A 19631-nucleotide genomic window follows, 5' to 3' on the forward strand; every position below is an offset into this window, starting at 1 on the left:
ACCTCATCAAATACCACCTTGCTTCTGCTGCCCACGTGAGCCTCCCTGGCTTGGCAGTGCTAAGACGCTTGCTTCTGATTACCCGCTAGACTGTGACGCAGCATTTTAGAGTATATCCAGAAGACACAGTGACTAGGAGCAGCAACGCGAGCTCCTGACCTGAGGGAACTTCACATGCACTGTGAAGAATTCTGATGGTTGGCTCTGTGCTACGAGAAAAACAAACGATTTAAGGAGCACACATTTATTTCTGGATTACAAAAGTAGAGGTAAGTCTCATACTATGTTCCTTGAAAGATGAAGGAACTTGTATCAGGTGACTCAGACAAACTTAATTCTGCAGAGAATTTCCATAAAACAGCTCTCTTTTCTTAAAACGGAAAAGACTTTTAGAGTGTTAGGTCAGTAGAAGAAAAGCACTTTATTTTCCAGAACTGGCACTTTGAAAAAGAAAAAAGACAATTTTAAGACTATTTTAAAGTCGATTCTTTGTTAAGCGCAGAAACATATTTAGTAAATACTAAAATGTATTGCTATTTATATTTTAATGGAAACTTTGCAATGAGAAAACAAATTTGGTTGAATCAAATGTTAAGCCCCTAAATCAGTGTCCTCTATACGTTTTACATTTTAATTTTACTGTTTCATCCCTTCTGCTAAACCTGTGTAATTGCATTCTCACACTATGAAAAATGAGGAGAAGTATCACGCTGAAGTGCATGTGAGCATCTCAGAGACAGACAGAGGTGCAGCCACACTTCTGTCCAGCAAGTCTCTCCAAGCTTGACTAAGCATGTTAATCTAAATATAAAACTGCTGATGGAAAAACTAGAAGAAGCCAGACTTGCACACAGCCTTGTACCTTTCTCATTTTGTAATCAGATTTTTTTTTTTTGGCCCCACCAGTGGCATGCAGGGTCTTAGTTTCCCAGCAGGGACTGAACCCAAGCCTCAAACAGTGGAAGTATGGAGTCTTAACCACTGGACTGCCAGGGCAATTCCACATAAGCAGACTTTTTAAAAGGATATACAGACTTAGAAAGAGGATATGTGTGAATGCTAATATACTTATGTATAGGTAAGTATGAACATTCTTACTTATAAGTCTTTAAGTATATCCACATCTGAAAGGTCTTACAGAATTTATCATCAGCTACTCCAATACTCTTGCCTGGAAAATCCCATGGATGGAGAAGCCTAGTAGGCTGCAGTCAATGGGGTCACTAAGAGTTGGGCACGACTGAGCGACTTCACTTTCACTTTTCACTTTCATGCATTGGAGAAGGAAATGGCAACCCCCTCCAGTGTTCTTGCCTGGAGAATCCCAGGGACATGGGAGCCTGGTGGGCTGCCGTCTATGGGGTCGCACAGAGTCGGACACGACTGAAGTGACTTAGCAGCAGCAACAGAGATTATACATAATATTTCTTTCTTTGTCTTGTTATTGGGTATGATCTAATTTTTTACTATAAATATACAAAATTGAAATGTGAGAAAATGATCATTAGTTTTTGTTTAAAAATACTTATATATTAACTTTCATGACTATAATTAGTATTTCCTATTAATAGGATAAGGGGAAACATGTCAAGTCTCTTTACATTGTTAGTTTACTACAGAAAAGAAGAAAGAAATTAAACATACTCATATTAAAAAACTGCAATAAAATCTGAATATTGTTCAATGGTTTCTATCAAAGACGGAAGTGCCCCAAAGAAGGAAGAGCACTCTTAACTCAGCCTTTCTCGTCGTACAACAGAAATAGTCATGAAGGACACCACATAAAATTTCAGAACTGATAAAAGCAAAAGAAATGAAGAAAAACGAGATTAATGAAAACAAAGGAAAAACCCCTAAGAAATCCCAAGAAAAGATGTGTTTGCTCAAGAGAGATGGGAGGAGACGGCTGTTGGCAGCTGCAGGACAGTCTGGAGGGAGTGTGCCAACAGCTGAGATAGGCCATGCAGACCTAGAGACTCCACCCCGGGAGGCCAGCTGTCCTGGGGCAGGGACCCCACTGGGGTTTGGGCAGCAGGTGCCTCACATCAGGGGGCAGGGCTCACACTGGCAGATTCTGGGCTCAGGCCTTCCAGCACTCAGAGCGCTGGGACCAAGGGTAACAGAGTGGACACCTCCGCCTTTTTCTCAACGGGGAGTTTCAGGCACGCGCTCACTTCTCAGAGTCAGTGCCCACAGTGAAAGGGAGGCAGCCATGGTTAGAGTCAGTCCCGTATCTTCCCTCTTTAGTTCTAAGTGGACCATTTCTTTCACACTGAGAACACATTTAATAACATCATATTCACTGAAACCAGACACTGGTATTCCTCATCCTTAAACTCACCTTATGGGAATGATGTAGGAGAAGAGAAGAAGAAAGCGGAAGAGACTGCGGTACCAGGGGCCTGCAAATCCCTGCAAGGTCACCATGACAACCGAGAGGGCAACCAAGGCCAGAAATAGTGCTTTGGTCAGCTGGTTGAGTTCAAGATCCAACAAACCAACCTGAAAGAAAATACAGAATTAGCACAGAGTCACAGTGTCTCTAATTTTACAAATCTAAATACATGGTAGGGATGACGGTCTTAAGTTTTCTTTTGTATTAGCCTTTATTACAATAAAACACAAAGATGTATTCACTTTACGTTTTCTTGGGAAAACTTATGACATCTACAGTTTTTCCCAAAAAGTGTTCTAGAGATTTAGGGAGAATTTCTGGGAATGAGTCACGGCCCCCAGAAGGTTTCCAGAAAGAGGCTACTGAGGAAGCACAAGGGGACGCACAGGCGCACAGCCGGCTCCCGCGAGAACACAGGTGCCCTTTCCTCTGCACAGGCCAGGCCAGAACAGGCTGGCTGGCTGTCATCCCCCTCAGCCAAGAGCCTCTCTGAAAAGAACTTCTCTTGATTAAGAAGAAAAGCAACAGATGGAATAGTTAGCTTGCCACGACAACTGGTTAATTTGCAGAAGTCCTCCACTGGAGGTTCTTGCAGGAAGGTACACGACACTCAGATTCCGTCTGTGGATTATTTCCCAGCTAAGCAAGATATGGGAAAATTATGTCAGTAAGAATTCATTCCTTTTTTTGTGTGTGATCTGTGCGGGATCTTGGAGGCAGAAAGGGTGAGACATCCAAACACTGCCCGTCCTACGAGCTAGGAGAACACAGCTCTTCTGAAGCATGCAACTTCACTTTCCAGCCCAGTAACCTCCACCCAGTCTTCCTCCCGGCCCAGTTTCATGGCTGAAAGACCACCGCGCAACGTGGCGTGGCGGGCAGGGAGGGGCGTGGGGAGGGCAGCATAGGGCTGTGCAGAAAGGCTTTAGAGCCGCAGAGAGGAGAAGGGACACCACGCCACAGCTGAGCTGCCTCAGGATGCCAGTTTGAGTGCTGGCTGCGCCTCCTCGCTGTGCAGCTCTGGGTGAGATGGGTGTGTTTCCCGTCCGTGACTGGGCGACCGGGGGGAGGAGGCACTCAGCACAGGGAGCGTGGCCTCCAGGACAGAGCAAGACTACGGGCACGCTGCCACTGTCCTCACTACCAGGACTGCTCTCTCCACTGCTGAGAACCTGCTCCTGAGTCTCTGCTTACTAGCCGTGCGGCCCTGGAGAACGTCTCACACTCTCTAAGCCTCACTCTCCTCCATGGTAAACTGGCACTGCCCATCTCCTAACGGAGGTGCCGGGAGCCCAGACAGCCTGCCCCCCTCAGGCCAGGGCCCAGCAGGTGTTAACAGAGCCGCTGACTCCTAAGTTTTATGACACTAGCAGATAACTGAATCCTATCAGGTTATCTGTCGTCTGAGTTTCTCCTGTACCTGGTACAGATTTTGAAAAAGAGAAATAAAAAAGGAAACATGATTACCAAAACTACCAAGACAGCGGGACTTAGGAGTCTGATGATCAACTCAGGACAAATACCTTTATAAACACCTTAAATTTAAAACTTGAAGAATTACTAAGTTGCTTAATAACAGTTTACTTTGTAGTGCCTTTTCAAATATCACTTCTTTGGCCAGTAAAAGCCTAGCCTTTTCTACACCTCACATATTTAGTGTGTATCTTGTTTTGATGAATATTTGCCACAAACTCTCATGAGAATGTTAGAACTTGCAGTTAAAAGCACAAAACTCTGTCAGAAAACCCACTGAGTGTGGCAGTGAAGGAAATTCATTCACGATACAAGTAAGTTTAAATGTCTACTACCCTTTTTGCTCAACTCTTAAGGTCATGAAAAACGAAGGTGGCACAGCGGTGAAAGAATCACTTGCCAACGCAGGAGATGCAAGAGGCGAGGCGTCAGTCTCTGGGCTGGGAGGCTTCCCTGGAGAAGGGGATGGCAACCCACTTCAGTGTTCTTGCCTGGAAGAGCCTATGGACAGAGGAGGCTGGCGGGCTACAGTCCGTGGGGTCACAGAGAGTCAGACACGACTGAGCACACATGCATGCCAGGGTTATGAAAATGAGCACACTACGAGATGCCACCTGGGGAGAAGCAGTCTAGCAGGGAATGTTACGTGTATTGAAAAGCAGAGACATTACTTTGCCAAAGGTCTGTATACTCAAAGCTATGGTTTTTCCAATAGTCATGTACGGATGTGAGAGTTGGACCATAAAGAAGGCTGAATGCCAAAGAATTGATGCTTTTGAACTGTGGTGTTGGAGAAGACTAATCATTCCTAAAGGGAATCAATCCTGAATGTTCGTTGGAAGGACTGATGCTGAAGCTCCAATACTTTGGCCACCTGATGCAAAGAGCTGACTCATTTGAAAAGACCCTGATGCTGGGAAAGAGTGAGGGCAGGAGGAGAAGGGGACGACAGAGGATGAGATGGCTGGATGGCATCCGTGACCCAACGGACACGAGTCTGAGCGAGCTCCAGGAGATGGAGGAGGACAGGGAAGCCTGGCTGCTGCAGTCCATGCGGTCACAGGTCAGACATGGCTGAGCAACTGGACAACAGTGGGAAAGATACAATGAACACGAGTAACATATCCTATAAGAGAGAAACCTTCTCTAACCAGGCTTATGGACAAAGTTACCTCTTAGAACTGACAATCAGCATCGCTGTTGGTTGACACCTTATAGCCTTTAAAGAGGCTGCACAAGCAACGGGAATGACAACAGGTACCCAGAAGCAACACGGCTCAAAGGGTGTTTAGCGCATGCACCCTACTTACACACCAGACCCAGACACTGCAGGTCCCCTGGTGGCCTGGGAGCCACTGGGCCCTGGGGTAGGGGTGAGGGGTGAGGGTGGTCTGCAGACCCTACCCCTCCGAGCCAGCCCCCAGCAGGCCCCGGCCCTTACCAAGCCCCCACCCTGCAGACTCAGCCCCTCCACTGGCCCCTTCCACAATGCCCCGCTCCTCACTATGCCCCCCAACACCCCAACAGACCCAGGCCTGGGACATGTGGCTGCCTCTGGTCAAGCTATTTGGACTCAGATCTCCGGAAACTTTCCCTGGGTCCTGGCGATGCCTCACGTCCATGTGCCTGCGGCAGATGAGGCCCTTCCTGGGCCGCGTGGGCTGGCCAGGTGTGCACCGCTCCCTGGGGCGGGGGGTGCCCTGCCTTCCTGGTGGTCACTTCCAGCACAGTGCCCTGGCAAGTGGGCAGTGGGGCCAGCTGGTCTAGGACGAGCCATGTGAACGGCGTTCTGGAAGCTTCTCTGGTAGCGTGGGGCTGGGCCTCCGTGAGAGTGGGCAGTGGGGACCTGGGTGCCTGATTTATCAACTCCATGTAAAAACCAGCACAACCAGGACAAGTACCTTGCAATCTCCACTACTTCAACTACTACATAGTTTATGCTTGAATTATTGAGAAAAATAGGGTTTTGGATTAAAATGAAGAAAAATTAAGCCAGGGAAGTAGAGCGTGTTTCAAAGCCCGGTTCTCCACAGTGACAAAGGCGGCCTGAGCTCCAGGCCTTGGGAGGGTCAGATGAAGTCATTACTCATGCAGTCAGGGAGAAAAGACTCAATTACCTCAACGTAAAGATGCTATCAACGAATGCAAAGTGCATATTTTACTCCATTCATCCAAATCCCATTAAAAAGTGAAAGGAATGATTTAATCTGGCCTTCCAGAGTTGGTCCTTTTTGGTAATAAAATAAAGAATCACTGTCTTGCAAAATGCATAACCACTACCTCACACTTTCCCCTGCGCTGCGGCAGTGAAGGAAGGTCTGTCAAGAGGCAGGAGGAAGCGGTCAGCGTGGGCACCACATTCCCTCTGAAACAATGCCCCACGTGGGACTGGAATGTTACTGGCGGCCACTGCACTCTGATGCACACTACATTTCAAGTGTCCATGCGCCTCCAGCGGAGGAGGACATGTGGTCAGCCACCTGACGTGCCTGTGAGGCGGACATGCTGTCTTCTCCAAACACTTCTAGCTGAAAGGACGGAGTAACAAGTTTAGCAGAGCACACACAGCCTCTCAGCAGTGGGCTGTTCCCTGCCGTCTTTCAGGAGCCTTTTCTCAACTACGACTCTTCTTCCTGGAACACAACTGCACCCACGCTACAGTATATATCAATAGTATGGTCTTATTGGAGACGGGGGGTCAATTCTAACAAAACACAGCAAGAAGAACAGAGGTATTTCAACTGTTTTTTAAAAGGTCATTTGCAATTAATTTTATACTCATTTTTCTAGAACACCCTTGAAAGTTTTCTTCAACTTGTCTAAAATGCAATCTGGATTCAAAAACTATTCACCATGAAAGCTAATTAACGCTAAAGCTACAGATTCTATAAAGGTGGTAACTTGAGTTTTGATGTGAATCTCTTCCTTCTTTAAAAACTTTTAAAACACCTAAACAGGCCAGGTACCTTTTACTCCAATTTCAAAATCTTTTCACCCCTAACATATATTACTAATCAGCTGACGTAATTAGGACTGTACAAGAAGAGGTAAATTAAGTACACTAGGAAGTAACTTTCAACATTTTTGTAATTTCCTATATTAGTAAAGCAAATTTTCTTCCACTTGTCATAATATTTATTTTACTTGAAACAACTGTGATAACAAAATTAAATACGCTACTGGAAATTTTAATCTCCAAGGGAAAATCTGTGCATAATGTCTAAGACACCACAATGGCTCTGAGAAGGGGCTGCTCTGGGGTAATGAGCACAATAATTGCCTGTATAATCTAAGACGCCACTAATGGCAGCGATCACAAATCCACTTAGCTCCTCTTTAATTTATGTACCAAGTTTTAAACAGCTAATGGTTCTCAGTAAAATAATGGTTTATACTAACAATGAAGGGTAAATACGGTACCCTGCTTAATCAACGAAAGATCAGCCAGGTTTGTTAAGGCACCGGGGACGAATGAGACCCCACCTTATCTCAGCAACGCAGCGCCTCTCCAGCCCGTCTCAAAGTCCCCCCAAGTCCCCAAGAAATCAATGCAGAAGTCTCGTGTTATAAAAACTTAGTAGCAGAGAAAACAAAAGGCACTAATAAGCATCACCAACTGCTCTTCACGGGCTATTATCCTGGATTAACGTTATGTGAACATCCAAGCTCTGTACCCTTCCTTCTAAACTCACATTTCCTTACCTGCTACATGAAGGTATTCTAGAACAACAAAACAATGATGTGCAAGATGTCAAAAAGCCAACTTAGACTCTTGAAAAAAGCTAGATATCATTTTAATTTGTCCTGTATTTTTGCTGTAAACACATCTCAATTTGAAAAACAGAAAAGCCTCCAATCTACTAGCAAATAAAGACAACTCTACACAGGCCGAAGTACAACCTTCCATGATGAAGACGGCTTAGGGGAAACAGTGACACTGCCGTTGCTGTCTCCCTTTTAGCAGCTGAACTATGCCGGGATCAGCCCAGCAGTTCCACATCATTCAGAATCTGGGGTGTGACTGCAAAAGCTGACACAGGATCACTGCGTCAACCTCCTGAAATTACTATGAAAAGCACATATTTTTAAATATCTTAATACCAAATCAGTCCCATATTTTCTACTTATAGCAGAATCTTAAAAATAAGAAAAAAAATAAGTACTTTTCAGTCATGTACTTCTGAAATTCTTATACTAAATGTAAACTTCTAAAGGTTATGGCAATAACTTTTTCCAGTTTGGAGTTTTTAAAGTATTTTTTAAATTATAAAGTGATGCCATATAGTCTTTTTTTCCCTTCTTCTCTAGTTTATTTATTCATTCATGTTTGGACTTAGTCCTAAGTTAGGCCTTAGTCACGTTAGGCCTTAGTCCTAAGTGTCTGCCCTGCATGCAGGCATCGCCTGCCCACAGACAACTCGGCTATTACCATTTACTGCCCCAGTGATCTGCGAAATAAGACGCGCTTCTTTTAGCTGTTCTAGTCTATTGGCTCAATAATCTGTGCTTTAAAAGCTCCCTAAATAAGTATCAGCACAATAATTCTTAATGTTATATCACCTTAATTTTTAAAAGTTAAAATCTATATTTACACGATACACATTTAAAAGTCTGTACTGAAAGAATATTTCATATTATACATTTTTGCCTACAAATAAATTTTGCCAGACTATTCTATGTTTAGCATATTAGGATTTTTTTTCCTTGCTTACCATATATTATCACACATTTCTTAATATTTAACATTCAAAAATAAAATGGGGTTGCTATATTTTTCATGTAGACAAAAAAAGCCTTAATGCAAAGCTCAGCTACTGAACCAGGAAGTATAGCGCTTTCCATATTACTGTGAGAAACTCAAAAGGAGGGGGGACCCAGCATGCGCTCTCCGGGAGCTGACACAACCTTGGTGCCGATCAGCTCAGTTTTCAGGGCAATGCATGCCATCAGACCAGTCTGCCAGCCAGACACAATAAACATGTTGTTAGGGGCAAAATTATTCCTAAAACCTACAAACAGATTACTTGCTGAGTTTGAAGGGGGCTTCATGAATGAAGAATGAGGCTGTCTTTTCAAACATTCAACCTTCCAGATCATTTGAGAAATTTCAATACTGGCTCGGGCATTTGCTATAAAACGTATCCACTCAACATTTCATAACCGTCAAAACTGCCAGAAAATGACACGTTATCTATGAACATGTGTACATACACATATACACACGTCAGATCTTTTTTTTCCAAAATTCTTTCTTATACATTCATGTAGGATAATTTGGTCAAGCCTGTTACTATCCGACAGCATCTGTTATAGCAGAGCCTTTATAAAAGCATAACCAGTATATTAAAAAGTCATCAGATTTAAAGCAATAGAGTGACTCTAAGTGGTAAAGTTTTTAATAATTATTAAATTATTTCAAATAAGTTCAACTTGTGACACGTCAAAGCCATATTTAAAACCAAAAATGAGTAAATATAAATATGCAGAACAGTCTGGCAACTATTTGTAAATTTAATTTGTACTCTATGTACACAACCTACATTAAAATCTATAGCACTGAATATTTGAAACCAGTTTTCTAATGGGCAGTAGTCTGGTCTTATCTTCCAACAGCCCACACAGCTCACTGAAAAGCCAGGGATGCAAGGTGACTGCACCTTGCGAGTCGCTGTCATCCGAACGCTGCCGAGTGTGATCCGCGCGCGCGGCCGCCATGTTTCCGGCTGCCGTTCGGCTACTTGCCGCTTGTACAGTAACATTTCCTTACTGGGAAGAGAAAGCGAAAGCCAAGGAGCACCATGTTGTGGCTTCCCCAGCAGAGGGCGCTCAAGTTTGATGCCTTTTTCCCCCCTGACTGCTGAAAGCTGCCTTTTCATGAAGCAGAACTTTGATCTTCAATCAGCCAATTCAGTAAATTTAATACGTTATCCTAGTTTTATTAATGAAAAAATTACCCTAAATATCTATGTTGCCATGAAGAATCAAAGACAGAATTTATAGACTTTAACATGATAAACTACATACAGGGGGAGATTTCCTAAATAAAAACTTCTAGAAAATAAAGAATCATATTTAAAGATATGACATCCAAAATACCGTAGGTAACCAGTACAACAATATAGTGCTAAGGCTTTTAGGAAAAAAAGATCTGGATCTACAAATTAAGTCAATAAAGTTGTAACAGCTTAAATTAGTGGTTTTGAGACCCTGCATATATTTACCTTATCTTTGTCTTAACAATGTAGTAAGCTATCAGTTTTAACTGGTTTTGCCAAGACCACCCACCAATTCAAACTAATTGCGCCAACAGCCTAAGTTATCCACTGACACCAGAAACTTCAACATTCAGCATTCATGTAAGTGAAATTTGAGGTCAGGTGTTTGATTTCAATTTAGTCTAATTAAATAAGCAGTTTATTCTGGTAATTTAATATTTACTTTAACAGATATTTTACAAATAGCATTAACCTACTCTTGAATTCTTACTATCTAAAAGCACAATACCCATGAGTTTAGGGATTAGTAACTGTGTTTTAAAAAAAAAAAAGTCTGGAAAAATGCCAGTAAGAGCAGGTTTTGTGTGTGGTCACTGGTATGCTAAGGAACTTTGTTTTATTTTATATTTCTTCAAAGATTTTGAAAGTCCCCACACTCTTGGTAATCCTTTTTTCCCTTGAAACATGAAAAATAGATTTTCTTTCTAATAAAAACTCTAAATGGTCCTGATATTTTTAAAGAAAGGCTTTTATTAGGAATCTTAAAATTTTAATAGGCTCAGTAAGAAAGTGCTGTACATCTGCTGAAATATGGGCAGTCATTACCTTTTGTTTCCTGGTGGATCTTTCATACTGAAGAGACGACAGTATTTACAGCTTTCCTCCGGGAGGTACGTGCACGTGTAGTTTTTATTTTCTCCTACATGTAGCAAGTCCCTTATTTTAAGTATCATTGTGCATATGTGTGTGTTCTAGAAACATCCTTAAGATACACTCCGAAACATAATTTATAAAGTATATTACTGAATTAGAAAGTAATCTTCTCCTTTAAGCACATTAATAATACTGCTATTAACATCTGGGCTCTGGGACTGCTCACTGAGAGATGACTGAACACATCGCCAGAGCTTCTCACGCTGCCACACCAGGATCCTGGCACAGGGTCCTCCTGTGAGAGTGCCCTCTGAACTCTGCAAAGAGCTGAAACAAGTACTTCCTGGCACTCAGAAGGGACACTCCTGCTACTGGCTTGGAACTGTGGGACCACAGGCGATGGAGAAGGCTGGGATTTAGAAGACACATCAGATCAGAACATGGCTCTTCCCAAGAAAAGCAAGTGCCCGGCCGACCCCTGGTGGTCCCCCTCGAGCAGGAGGCATGGGGAACAAACAGCTGAGCAGTCAGGTACCAGACCAACCCACTCCCTGGAGCTTGCCTGGGACACGGCCCGAACAGTTGTTTTTTTTTTTAAAGTGAATGAATTGGGGGGTGGAGGTGCGGAACACCCTCTACCTGCATAATTTTCCTAATAAAATTTTGGGAAAGGGAATGGTTAAATTTTATCAGTAAACAAGGTCATTAATTTACAGTGAAACTTTAACTTCCAGCCCTAAAGTTTTTTCGGAAGAGGTCATGATAAAGATGAGTTCCCACAACAGAGATTTGTTCAGTGATTCCAAATGTCACCATCTAAACTCTTCCTTTGGCAAACCAACAAGTAAAACATATTTTTACAGGTTTGTGCCAGGGAATGTATTAGGCATTAGTTAACAATTTTTATATATAATAGATTCCATGAAGTCTGGTTCCATTACGGACTACTTCCGTCCCATACATGGTAGTATAAAGTTGTTAATTCTAAGTTATAGTGTGTTAGAAAGCAAAAAAGATGATTAGCAGGAAAACCCTTAATGCCTGCGTGCTGTGTGTGGTAGAGCTGAGTTCAGCGTGTTTCACATCCGGTTCTCTGCGGGCGGCTTGGCGCAATGAGAACCTACATCGCATCACATAGCCCGTGATCAGACAGTGTCACCTGCCCCTGCATCGCTGCTGGGGTTATTGTGTAAATGTGTGGGGATTTACGGACCACTTACGGTCTCCACCCCAATCTCCAGATATCTGGCACCCATCCTGACATAAAACCACTCAGTAGTGTTTTTAAATCAAGAGTCATTAGCTGACGTGACAAGATCTGTGTCTAAGATATTTACTGGAAACAAAGCTATGATCACTGTTTCACTGAACTCCTGAAATTCTCAGTGAAATGCATATCATCTCTTTGTGATTATGTTAAACATGGGTAAAGATACAGAAACCCCGGCCCTCAGGGCTGCTCTCAACCTGTCCCTGCTCTGACCCACCACGGTTAATAATGGGTAAACGTACTCACTTCATAAGGCAGTGCGGGATGCAGGCAGAGGATGGCGGGAAGGAGAAAGGATGAGGAAAGGTACTGCCCTGAGGAGCCTGGCAGGCTGCAGTCCATGGGGTTGCTAAGAGTTGGACACGACTGAACGACTTCACTTTCACTTTTCACTTTCATGCATTGGAGAAGGAAATGGCAACCCACTCCAGTGTTCTTGCCTGGAGAATCCCAGGGACCGGGAAGCCTGATGGGCTGCTGTCTATGGGGTCGCACAGAGTCCGACACGACTGAAGCGACTTAGCAGCAGCAGCAGCAACACCTGACACCTGACTTTGAATCAATGTCAAAATCCATGGTTCTCATGATGTGCATTCTTTTGAGGAAAATGGAATTTAGCAGATTTACTGAAAATTTTAAATGACTAACATCATATGCTTAAATAAACTTTTCATCTTACTAATTACCCTTTTATTATTAACTGTCTATTTAAGAGGTTTATTACTAGTATCTCGGCAAAATGTAACATACTTTAAACCATCTAAAATTTTTGCGATACATCTTCAAAGACATTTTATGAACAATTTCATACTTAATGGCTTGTAAGCAATCCCAAGAGTTGGGAATTGTGTGAAAAGTTGCCCAGATTGACAGATAAAGTGAAAAGGTCTGTATTAATTTCCAAATAAAGAAATGCATGGCGTGGTATCGCACGATGATTATACTCTAAAGTACCAATTAGAACGCATCAGAAACCAGAGCAAGTTGACACTCTACAATAAAGCAAATAATTTCCAGTTGGAGGGGCAGAAAATGTTAATATGCAATGTTCAAGACTACAAGAATCTTTGTAAAAGGAAGTAGCTAATAAGGTTTAATGATGCATGTCAGGAAGCCTCAGTATGTAGGGAAACACAGCTGGCTTCATTTTGTAAACTATTTGATATACACATCTTTCTAGTTCACGATTATCAGCTGTGCCAGTGCCATGGGGGACAGCTTAGCCTTCAGATCGGGGCATTCTTCTCGTTCTCTAAATTACAAGTAAAATACATTAATATAATATGGTGCTATAGGTGAGTGCTCCAAGCAAAGCTTATCTGCTTGAGGAACAGGATTAAAGGAGACTTCTGCAGAATGCTGTGGAAACGATCCCACCAGCCTAATCGGCTGCTGAGCGCCAGGGCCATGAAAACAAATCATAGCGCGACAACACACTTGGACTCAGAGAAACCATACCTTTCACAAGGCAGTCACCATCCTTCCCACCGCATGTATTAAATGCAAACCAGCTGAGAACTGCTCTTCCTGAGAACGCTCAGCCCAAACTGGGCTTTCTCCCCGGGGCACGCGGGCCCGAGCCAGGAGGCCCCGAGCCAGGAGGCCCCGCACCGCCCACGGCGAGCTGTGCTCACACCACCTCTGCAAGGGCCTGCCGTAGCAGGCGACAGGAGCGCTCTGTACCAGCAAACCTTCCAGGAGGAAGCCCTGTGTCAGGCGACTTCCACACTCGAAAGCTCTCAGACCCAAGTTTATTCAGTCACTGGAAGACAACTGCTAGGTCACAACTCTGATACCAAACGTGTCTATCACTTGGACCACCCTGATTTTAAACGTGAGTACATGTATTAGCTGTTAAAAACTTGCACCTAATGACGAAAGACGTTGCCCTAAACTAAAAGAGCTAGAGTTCTAGTAATTGGTCGTGAACAGTCTTACGGCAAAATGCGCCCCAGGTTCTCCCTTGGGGGCAGGCCATTCACAACCAGAGCCCCCAGGCACCTGGCTGATCACTGAGGCGAGGAGAACCCCAGGAGCACGGGACAGGCGGCACCATGAAAGGGCACCAGTGAGCTAGAAAAGGCCTTGGAAATCTCCAGGTGACGTGTCAAGCCTTCTCCCTGAAAAATAAAGGCTGGGGACTTTGTGGCAGGGCTGGAGCCAGGAGCCAGGAACAGCGAGATTTCAGAAAGACTTTGGCATCTTGACAGGGAAGGCACCATCACTGCCACGTCAGCCCCGGACTCACTTGTCTGTGTTCTATGTGAAAAAACATGCTTCAGACAAGCAAACAAAAGGCATAACCAATTTACTCTAATAAGATTAACTCCACACGAGTAACATAAAGCAGCTTCATTTTGGTTTCAGTTGTTTATAACATCACTTTCTGATTCCTTATGACCTTGGCAATCTCCAAGCCAACGGCCTTCACAGTTTGCCAGGTGCTTTTGCGCAGCTTCTGTTACCTGGCCCCAGTCCCGCCTGGTCAGCTTCTCGATCAGCGCGTGGAGCTGAGGTGTGTGGCCAAACGCGCAGCTCCCGGCCCCTGGCGACAGCTGGGCTTCCCTGGCTGGCTGATGTGGGCCAGAAATGATGACGTCTCCGCTCTCATCATCAGATCTGTGGCTGGAATGGCCATTACTACACAAACTTCTATCAGGTTCATGGAATGAAGACTGCTCAGATCTTATCAAAATGCTTTCTTTCACTGTTTTTATTTAGCAGTGGTGAAACTTCCTCAACTGGCATCAGCTACTGTACTTTGGGAAAAGAACGAGAGCCTAAACAAACTGATTAAACACTGCGGCCACGGGAGCAGAGAAAGCATGCGCTTGGTGAGGCCCGCGTCTTTCTCTGGTGAAGCAGCTCAAAGGCAAAGCCCCTGGCCTGCGTGCTCCCTGCGGAGCCCGCTGCCTGGGGGGCTTCCTGCCGCGTGGCACGCAGGCTTTGCTGTGGACTCCTCTGCCCAGCAGCGGCCAGCCCGGCGGGCAGAGGCCTCGTCGGTCAGATACCAGGAGGACGACGAGGTAAGGTTCAAGACTGGATCTAATGACCTCAAAGCTGCTAAACAGAAAGCACACCTGGAATTTCAGAAAACGAGTGAGCAGCTGAGGAAACAACACATACATCCACCTAAGATCGTTAACACAAGAGCACTGACGGGAGGCCAGCTCAGGAAACCCCGCCCACAGGCTCAGCCCGAGTCTGTGACTGCAGACTCCACACGGTCAGCGGGCCGCCCGGACCACAGCCAGAACCAGCTCGGCGGGCCGGGCAGGAAGCCCCTGTCCTCCATGGCACGTCGGGAAAGCGCACCACTGACTCCAGCTGGGGTGGGGGATCCTGCTCATACCTGCGGGGCCCTGCCATGGTCTGCGGCATCGTCTCCAGCGAGCGGGGCTGCGGGAGGGCAGAGGAGAGCGGACCCCATGCTCTAGACTTGGCCTGCTTGGATGTGTTCACTCCGGACTCAGAAGCGTCCAGCCAGGCCCCGCCACCCTTGGGCCACAGTCAGCAGGACCGTCCCTGCTTGCAGCCCAGGCCACATCCCTGCCTCGCCCCCAGTGTCCTGAGTGACGAGACCACCACCCCAGACCCTCAACCCCGCGTGGCGGGAAGCGTCCTGTGCCTTCACTTCCCCGGCTGGTGGGCCACAGCTAGAAGGCCCGAGCCCGGGGCTGAGGCTCTGGGGCACTCGCCCGCCCTGGTGCTCCCGGGCACCTGGTCTGTCATCCAGGCGAGAAAGCCCTCGGCCATTTCACTCTCTGCTCCCCTCCGGCTGCCCGGCTGCTGCCCCCGCATCGGTGCCCCACGCCTGCTGAGGACACACACCCGTGGGTGCTCTGTCCTGTTGTGTGTCCCCCTTCTTCATTCTTCCTTCATTTGGCTTCTCGGCCTGGAAGTTCCTCCGATGTATCCTCCCACTCACGGGTCCCGTCTGCGGCCATGTCTCCCGTCCCAGCTCCTGTAATCTCTCGTGGGCACTCTCGCTTTCGGCTACGCTGACCTCAACTTCCCGCAGTTTCTGCCTCCCCGCTGATGCTCCCGTGCCTGTCTGGGCATGCTGTCCACTCCCCTTCTCGGGGCCCTTAGCGTGCTGACCTGACTTCCTCCACATTCCCCGTCAGGTAGCCGGGCCTGACGCTTGCCTTCTCAGACTGCCTGCCCTCCCCTTTAGTCTACGGCTTGTAATGTGTTCTCACAGTGTGACACACAGTAGCATCCGATAAAAACTGCCAGTGTTCCTGCCTAGAGAACCCCATGGATGGAAGAGCCTGGTGGGCTACAGTCCATGGGGTCGCAGAGAGTCAGCCAGGACCGAGTGACTTAGCATGCAGGCAATAAGCGCTGAGGTGACGAGCCTCAGCGAGAGGCTCTACGTCAGCCCGGGCGGGACCAGAATGTCGGATGCTGCTGCAGCCGTGGTGACTGAGGCGGCCTGCTCCTCCAGTGCCCCGAGCGAGCCCCTGCCAACTCTGGGCTCCTGAAGGGCGGCTTCTCAGAGTCCATGTCTTAGGGCTCTCTCAGCTGGAGCCCTGCGGGTATGGAGGTGCAGGGTAGGGAAAGAGCGACTCGCCCAGGTCACCTTCACGGGTGCTTCTCGATCCTACCCTACAGGGGACTGGGCGGATGAGGGGATGGGGGACAGGCAGTCCCGTCCATGACTGTGCCTGTGGCTCAGGACCTGTTCCTCAGTCTGCTGTGCCTCCCAGAGGAGGGAGGAGCCCCTTCCGGGACCTTGGGCGCCACCCGCACTGCAGCCCCAGGGTGGTCGAGCTGCACTCGCCCCCCAGCACTCCGTCCACAGGCGTGTGGCTTTCCCACAGCTGGCGGCTGGGGGCTCCTGTAGCGCCCACGCTGGGAGGCTGGGGCTGCACCGGGTGTCTCTGGGTCTGGGGGATGGGCAGCAATTCTCTGTCCACTCGGTCTTTCCTGCTGCAGGGCCTGGAGGGACAGCCTCTGAGGGTGACCCTGGAAGAGGCGACGGTTTCCAGTGGCCAGGCCCCGCGGCTTGGCTGGACACGGAGGCAGTGCCAAGGCGTGGGGCTGGCGGGGCGGGCCGGCACAGGGGCAGCGCTCTGCGGACAGGAGCCTTGGGCACGTGGGGCCCGCCCACTGCTGCCCCTCACCTCCTCTGCATGGCCTCCGAGGGCCCAGACAGCAAAGCGCAGCTGGGGACTCGGGCCCCTGTTTCTCCACCGGAGCAGGACAGCCCTGTTGGACAGTCACACGGAAAGCTGAAGGTCTGCGGTGACCTCGTGTCCGGCAAGTCTGTCCGTGCTGTTTCTCTAGCATCTGCTCACTTCATGTCTCTGTCGTGTTTTGGAAATCCTCGCAATATTTCAAACTTTTTTATTGTTATCAGACTTGCTAAAGTGATCTGGGATCAGTGACCTCTGATGTTACTACTAAGACTCGCTGAAGGTGCAGATGGTCGGCGTTTCTTAGCAATAAAGTATTTCTAATGAAGGCATATACTTTGTTTTTTAGATATAATGCTACTAAACACTTACTAGACTACAGTGTAGTGTAAACCTAACTTTTATATGCACTGGGAAACCCCAAATTTGTGTGACTTTGCTGCAGTGGTCTGGACCTGAGCCCACAATATCTCAGGTATAGAAACTCAAACTCTTGAGCACCAGACTACTGTATTTTTTCTTTATGTTAGTATTTTAAAATACTCAGTTCTCTTGTGCCCCTAATTAGATTTTTGAGCATCTCTGAAGTGCCCGGTGTCGTGTCTCCTTCCACAGGCTACATAGGCCTCGATGTTCAACAGTATGAAGTGGGTCCCACAGACCTAACAGGCTTTCCACCTCATCTTTTATACCAGCCGTGCTTGGAGCTATCAGAGCAACTGGCCTCTGTGTCTCTGCTGGGCCCGTGGGCCTGGCTCCAGACATGGCTCCAGCATCAGCGGCATGGGAGACCCTTGGGGGATAAACCCTCGACTGCTTCTTCAGCCCCCAGCTCCTGCCACTTCCCCCAAAATGCACAGCCAGTCACGCTGAGCCACTCCAGTCCAGGCTGCCAACCTGGGACACGGGGGTCTCCCTCCGCACAAGGCTGGCTCCCCTCAGTCAGGCATCCCTCACAAGCCAGAGGGTCGGTTTTCAGTGCTCCCCAAACCCCTATGAACATGAAGGCTATCAAGGTCAAGTGAGTTTCACACCGTCTGTTAATGCGTCTGCCACGTGGACAGAGGGCGACGGCTCCTGGAGGGAGGTGCGCCTGCATCTGCATCCTAACTGCTCCACACAAAGCCCCACATGGGGCAGGTCTGCGGGGGAGCAAGGGCAGCGCTGCAGTGGCGGGCATTCTGGAGAGAAGTGACCCACTGAGTGGCCGCGGAGCGCTTACACTCCATTTACTAGTAAGAAACACAACCTGCACGTAAACAGTAAACAGAAAGCAACCACTTTATATCAACAGGAACAGCAGCAACTAGCTGGACCAGCACACGACAACCAGAACTAACAGAGAAGTTCAGATCAGACAACAGGCAGAAGCAGGCTGGACCAGCAAGGGGAGAAACTGGCCTTCCTGGATGTTAAAAGGATGACCAAGCAACTCACATTTTAGTCTGAAAGCTAACAGTGTAGCACTAAGAAAATAACGGGCTTCCCTGGTGGCTCAGCGGCAAAGAGCCCACTGCCGACACAGGAGATGTGGGAGATGTGGGTTCCACCACTGGCTCGGGAGGATCCCCTGGAGGATCTTGCATGGCAACGCGCTCCAGTCTTCTGCTGGAGAATCCCATGGACAGAGGAGCCTGGCGGGCTACACACCACGGGGCTGCAAGGAGTCGGACACGACTGAGCACGCATACGCAACAAAATGACCAACAACACTTTTATATTCTTGAACTAATTATAATCATTCCAGGGGAAAATATTTAAACTACTCTTCAGCCACTTTTAAATACTACACTTGAAATCTCTCCTGACGTTACCCTTACTTTGTAGACGATGTGGACCATGAGCGTCCTGCTTTCCGTCCTTAATGCATTAACTCAGCGTTAAGAGAACGTGCAGTCACAACCTAGCATTCCACACATCCTTACAAGGACCGAACACAGGAACTGAATGAAACTGTGCAAATCATGTGATACTTTAAAAGAATTTACTTTTGTTTTGCTTAATTAGCAACCATAAATTACCTTTAAAATTGTCATGACCGTCATCCAGAAAGCCAAAGCTGAGAGTGTCACCTCCAGAGAGGACTGAGTGCTGCTCAAGGATGCGAGGAGGCTCAGCCCGACTCCCGTCTGCGATCTACAGCACATTCCTCAGCGCTGAGCTCACTGCTCACCAGGCCAAGGCACACACCCACCCCCTGAAATGAGGCACTGCAGCGTCTCCACGCTCATCTCAAGTACGGGGCGAAGGCAGCAACTCAGACTGAAATTAAACCTTGGAAGCAGTCCTTTTTTATATCACTTGGAATTAAAAACATATTAAATTGATCTATTATGAAAATTTTGTTCTCTATATTGTGTGTTTCAGACCATGTCTGTATCTTAAGGCTATGGAACAATTTTTGTAATTGTAATAAAAAAACAAATTATTGACTTTAACTTAAGAAAATTGTTGCTCAAATGATTAAATATTCATTTAGAACA

General features: G+C 46.8%; 1 protein-coding gene across 7 annotated transcripts in view; it reads right to left on the bottom strand.

Moving 5' to 3' along the window:
• ATP9B (ATPase phospholipid transporting 9B (putative)) overlaps positions 1–19631 on the bottom strand; it is a 156566-nt gene that overhangs the window by 43853 nt on the left and 93082 nt on the right. For all 7 annotated transcript variants that reach the window (XM_042239458.1, XM_027960865.2, XM_042239456.1 and 4 more), the window contains one exon: positions 2342–2502. In XM_042239458.1, the coding sequence (XP_042095392.1) occupies positions 2342–2502 (161 nt within the window). The remainder of the gene's footprint in view (positions 1–2341; positions 2503–19631) is intronic.

Source organism: Ovis aries, chromosome 23 (genome assembly GCF_016772045.2).
Source record: "Ovis aries strain OAR_USU_Benz2616 breed Rambouillet chromosome 23, ARS-UI_Ramb_v3.0, whole genome shotgun sequence".
Lineage (NCBI taxonomy): Eukaryota > Metazoa > Chordata > Mammalia > Artiodactyla > Bovidae > Ovis > Ovis aries.